The following is a 6,000-nucleotide window of genomic DNA, read 5'->3' as shown; positions in this document are numbered from 1 at the left end:
AATTGCATTTCTGACCCCTCGAGGTCAGGCCTTGGGACAAAGATTAGCTAAAAGGCTGTTGTCAACATAAGTGGAAGCCATGACTGCTGTCCTTGAATTGTTGGGGCTGGTTGAGGATGTATGACTGGAAGTGAGTTCCTTGAAATGAATAGCTGACAATGGATAATATATATATGTCCAGACCCATGGACATGGACTCAACCATCTCTAGCACTCAGTAAATAAAAAAGAATAAAAAGCTGAAAATTATGTTTTCTATCTTGTAGGAATGGATGGATTTTTAAAATCAGATGAGAGACAAAGATTAGCCAAAGAGAGACGAGAAGAAAGAGAAAAGTGTCTGGGTAAGTTGTATACTTTGGCTATTGAAGTACACAAAAGTAGAAAAGTAGAAGTGAGGTAATTTTGAAAGGTCCTTAGAAAACTGTGAATGACTAGAAAGAGAACTAAGACTGGTAGATGAGTCTAGTGTCTTGAGTGTGAACTCACACAGTAACTTGCGTGACCACAAAAACTGGAATTAATAAATAGTTCATTTAGTCACAAAATATTGACTCTCCACTGTATCCTAGGCAGTATGCTCAGAGCTATGGACAACAGTTGCTGCCACTAGGGCTGGAGAGATGGTTTCATTAAGAAGACTGACTGACTGCCTGCCTTTAGAGAACACAGATTCGATTCCTAGAGCACACATACCCGCTCACAACTGTCTGTAACTCTAATTCTAGGGGATCCAGTGCCCTTAGTGTCCTTAGGCATTTCATGCACATGGTACACATATACACATGCAGACAAAACACCCATACAAATAAATAAAACAAAACAGTTGTTTCCTCTGATTTGAGGAAGACGATGCCCTTAGGTATCCACTATGTGCACTCACCTTCTCTTTGGGATCTAGAAGGGCCATCCTTGAGAGAAATGAGAAAATGGGCACTCATTTTCTGCATTATAACAGTATGCCATATGCCCAGTTGAGAAAGGCTTTTATTTTAGCTATAGATACCACCATGCAGTTCTGTGAATTAGGTAGTTAATAATTTCCCCATTGAACTGAAATGAATAAGAAGCTGTTGGATTCTTGTTTGGACTTCTGAACAGTTTAGGCACTACCACCCCCAGAGAGCCTTTCCTTAGCCTGGCTAAGGTTTCTGGTAAAGGCTTCTTAGTAAATGGCTTGATGCAAAGACAAGACTTTGTATATCTTAATGCTTTTCTCAGACCACCGTGCATGCGTGCATGCTCATTTAACACGATTTTAATTGAATATACCCTCAAACTATCATCATTCTAGCCACTATATGGTTTAGCTATTGTATATAAGTTTGGCTTAATTATAGCAATAATAGGCATAATTATGTGTGGAAGTACTTTTTGTGTTTTACATGAATTGCATAATTTTCTTTACAATATTATTACTACCACTGTATAACTGAGAAGGAAGACAAGAAAGAGCAATAACAGGCCCCACAGCACTTAACAAGTGGCAGAGATAATAGAACACCCAGTCTAAACCACTGCATCCTGGGATTTCATCAGATTATTGTTTCTGTGTTATTGGTCTTAATCCAACCTCCATGAGGAGCAGTTGGAATGACACTCTACTTCCATTTCTCAGCTGCTCGGGAACAACAGATCTTAGAGAAACAGAAAAGAGCCAAGCTTCAGTATGAGAAACAAATTGAGGAGCGATGGAGAAAACTTGAGGAACAACGCCAACGAGAGGATCAGAAGAGGGCAGCGGTGGAAGAGAAGAGGAAGCAGAAGCTCCGGGAAGAAGAGGTAAGTAAGGTCTTGGGAGCCTTCCACCCCAGCTAGTTCAGTAACTCACGTAGGGCAAAAATGTTGAGGGCATCTGGTGTATTACCTAAGTGTCAGCTATGAGAAAGACCTGCCTCCAAATCTTGTCCTGGTGACATAGTGTGCCTTCTTTCAGCACTATAATACAATGAGTTAGTGGAAGTAGCACTTGCAGAGGAGTAATGAGATTTTGCCATTTGATTCACATTTGTTGTACAACCCAGGACAAAATGCTTGCCTTCTCTTGGCTCTGGTTTGCTTGTCTCTGCTGTGAGAAGTTGGATTTTGTGTTTCGAAGGCTTCTTTCAAGTATAACCTTTTCTGATAAAATTAAGAAACACGGGGCTTGTGGCTTGGGTTTTGGGTGATAGAAAACTAAGTATTATGCCATTAAGTATTAGTCCATGCTTCTGGAACAGACCAAGGCCAAAGCATATAATAAGATGATCCTGCTATTTACTGCTGGAAAATTCTGTGTTTGAATACAAAGATGCTAGTGTATTTAAATTTTAATGTAGCTCCTTGCTTTAATCATCCTTTCCAGTTACCTTTTAAAAAAGAAATGGAATGCAATTATCTGCATGGAGTCGGTTATTACTAAGCTCTGGAAGTATATTTTGGAAACATATTTGAATTATAGATTTTCTTTTTATTATAATTTTTATTTTCTATATTCTTTGTTTACATTCCAAATGATTTTCCCTTCCCCGGTTCTAAACAAGTATATTTTAAGGTTGTAATCATACTCTTGTATGAGGTGATGATCTTTTATTCATAAAGTATAATGACTCATCTTTTAGTAGGAACAATGTAGCAGTTTGTCAATTTCCAACACTATAGAATACAGAGACTTTCATATAAATTTAGTGTTTTTAAAGTCTCTGACTGCTTATTACTATATATTTACTTCTGTTTTTATAATAACATAAGATAAAATAAAAATTAACAATAATATTTGTACAAGACAAGCAAACAGAAGGAAGAGATCCCAGGAGAAGTTTTTTTTTTAAATCAGAGATCCACTCATTCACACACTTAAGAATTCCATAAAAAGCCATGCAGTGGTGGCACACACCTTTAATCCTAGCACTTGGGGTGCAGAGGCAAGCAGATTTCTGAGTTCGAGGCCAGCCTGGTCTACAGAGTGAGTTCCAGGACAGCCAGGGCTACACAGAGAAACCCTGTCTTGAAAAAAAATAAAAAACAGCAACAACAAAAAAGAATTCCATAAAAAACAGTGAACTGGAAGCCACATGATTTAGGCAGAGGACCTGGTGTAGACCTTTGCAGGGCTTGTGCATGCTGTTTCAGTCTCTGAGTTCATATGAGTTTTAATCATGTTGATTTAGAGGGCCTTGTTTTCTTGGTGCATTCCTCTATCCTCTCTGCCTCTCACACTTTCTGCTTCCTCTTCCATTGTGTTCCCATAAGCTCAGAAGGGGAGGGGATTTGATAGAGGCATCTCATTTAGGGCTGAGTGTTTCAAGGTATCTCACTCTCTGAATAATGTCTGGCTGTGGGTTTCTGTTTCTTCCTGTCTACTACAGGAGGAAGCATCTCTGAGGAGTGGGAAACTGATCTATGAATAGAGCAGAGTGTCACCAAGACTAATGTTTTTTGCTATTTTTTGCTACATTTTTTGTTTTGTTCTTTTGAACAATGTTATTTGGTTTTCTCCTAAATCCCTAGACTATCTAGTCTTAATCCAAGGAGTGTCATATATAGGTTCCACCTTGTGGAGTAGGCCCTAAGTCAAATCAGATATTGGTTGGTTACTCCCACAAACTTTGTGCCACCACGATTGCCCTAACATTTTGCAGACAGAATACCATTTTAGAACAAAAGGGTTGTGTCTGTCTTGGTGTTTATGTTTCTCTTTTGGTAGCTGTACTGGCTGGTTTTGTGTGTCAACTTGACACAGGCTGGAGTTATCACAGAGAAAGGAGCTTCAGTTGGGGAAGTGCCTCCATGAGATCCAGATGTGGGGCATTTTCTCTATTAGTGGTCAAGTGGGGAGGGCCCCTTGTGGGTGGTTCCACCTTTGGGCTGGTAGTCTTGGGTTCTATAAGAGTGCAGGCTGAGCAATCCAGGGGAAGCAAGCCAGTAAGAAACATCCCTCCATGGCCTCTGCATCAGCTCCTGCTTCCTGACCTGCTTGAGTTCCAGTCCTGACTTCCTTTTGTGATGAACAGCAATGCAGAAGTGTAAGCTGAATAAACCCTTTCCTCCCCAACTTGCTTCTTGGTCATGATGTTTGTGCAGGAATAGAAACCCTGACTAAGACAGTAGCATACAGAGTACCATACCGTACCAAGAATTGGGGAGGGAAGGACTCTTAGAGTACTATCTTGACTTCTTCATGTTAAGTGTTTTGTTGTTTATAATAACAGTATAGGTGTTGTTTTCAGCAGTGGGGACTTGCTGTCAATTTGTGGAGAGCAACCTAGTCTTGGTAACAACTTGAGTTGTTTCAGGATTTCTTTCATGAGACCTCTTTGGCCAACAACTAGATAAAATGTAATATAATCTCAGTACTGGAAACTTTATTTGGTGATAAGAGAGGTGGCCAGTCAGAACTCTGTCGTATCCATTAGTTATTTTATTTAAAAGGCCTTCATTCATATATATCTACTTTATTAATTTAAGCTCTCTTCCTATATTCCCTTCCTCATCTTCCTCTGCCCCCACTTGATCCTCCTTTTTTAAAAAAATTTTCTATATTCTTTGTTTACATTCCAAATGATTTCCCTTCTCCCGGTTCCCCCCTCCCCATAAGTTCCATAAGTCCTCTTCCCTCCGCACATTCCTCAATCAACTCCCTCCCACTTCTCTGTTCTGATAATCCCCTACATGGCTGCATCAAGCCTTTCCAGGACCAGGGCCTTCTCCTTCCTTCTTCTTGTGAATCATTTGATATGTGAATTGTGTCTTGGGTATTCACTTGATCTTCCTATTCAAGCCCACCCATCATCTATAACTATCTGTTCTATTCCACATTACTAATGAGATCTATCTTCATCCCCTAGTCACATACTCTGTACCTAACCTCTGTGTTTCTACAGACTGTAGCTTGGTTATCATTGACTTAACAGCTATTATCCACATATACGTGAACATAGTCTTTCTAGATTTGGGATGCCTCACTCAGTTTGATTTTGTTATTGTTTTAAAAATTATTTATATGTATATAAGTACATCAATGTATGTAAGTACATTATAGCTGTCCTCAGACACAACAGAAGAAGGCATCAGATCCCATTACAGATGGTTGTGAGCCACCATGTGGTTGCTGGGAATTGAATTCAGGAGTTTTGGAAGAATAGTCAGTGCTCTTAACTGTTAGGCCATCTCCCCAGCCCCATGTTTGATTTCTTTCTAGTTCTATCCACTTACCTCTGAATTTCATAATTTTTAATCGCTAAATAATACTACTCCATTGTGTAAATGTACCACATTTTTTTATCCATCCTTCTTGAGGGACATTGTGGTGGTGTGAATATGTTTGGCCCAGGGAGTGGCACTATTAGGAGGTGTGGCCTTGTTGGAGTAGGTGTGACCTTGTGTCACTGTGGGAGTGGGCAGTGAGACCTTCCTCTTAACCACATGGGAGCCAGTCTTCTCCTGTTTGTCTTCGGAACAAGATGTAGAACTCTCAGCTCCTCCTATGTCTTGCCTGCCTAGAAGCTGCCATGCTCCTGCCTTGATGATAATGGATTGAACCTCTAAACCTGTAAGCCAGCTGCAATCAAATGTTGTTCTTTATAAGAGTTGCCTTCGTCATGGTGTTCTTTACAGCAGTTGAAACTCTGAGACAGATGTTGTTTTAGTTTCTGGCTATTATGAAAAGATCACCAATGAACATGGCTGAGCAAGTGTTCTTGTGGTAGGATAAAGTGTTCTTTAGGTATATGCCCAGGAGTGGAATAGCCAGATCTTTAGGAAGATCAATTCCCAACTTTCTGAAGAACTGCCATATTGATTTTCATAATGTCTGTATAATCCACCAGCAATGGATGATTGTTCTCCTTGCTCCACATCCTCACCAGCATGAGCTATCATTTGCGTTACTGATCTTAGCCATTCTGATAGGCAAAAGACAGAATCTCAAAGTAGTATTGATTTGCAGTTCCCTGCTCATTAAGGATGTGAGATTCTTCTGTTGAGAATTCTCTGTTTAGATTTGCATCCTATTTTTAATTG

The 6,000-nt window shown here is 39.8% G+C and overlaps 1 protein-coding gene across 4 annotated transcripts in view; it reads left to right on the top strand.

Moving 5' to 3' along the window:
* The first annotated feature begins 266 nt into the window (after nt 1–266).
* Nucleotides 267–6,000, top strand: part of Map7d2 (MAP7 domain containing 2) — a 55,137-nt gene continuing 49,403 nt past the window's right edge. For 3 of the 4 annotated variants that reach the window (XM_052171039.1, XM_052171038.1, XM_052171037.1), the window contains exons 1-2: nt 269–344; nt 1,619–1,782. In XM_052171039.1, coding sequence (XP_052026999.1) covers nt 269–344; nt 1,619–1,782 — 240 coding nt within the window. Of the gene's footprint in view, nt 345–1,618; nt 1,783–6,000 lie in introns of all 4 variants that reach the window. The other variant, XM_052171043.1, reaches the window with a different exon arrangement.

This window comes from Apodemus sylvaticus, chromosome X, assembly GCF_947179515.1.
Source record: "Apodemus sylvaticus chromosome X, mApoSyl1.1, whole genome shotgun sequence".
Lineage (NCBI taxonomy): Eukaryota > Metazoa > Chordata > Mammalia > Rodentia > Muridae > Apodemus > Apodemus sylvaticus.
This window is presented reverse-complemented; position numbering and strand designations above follow the sequence as displayed.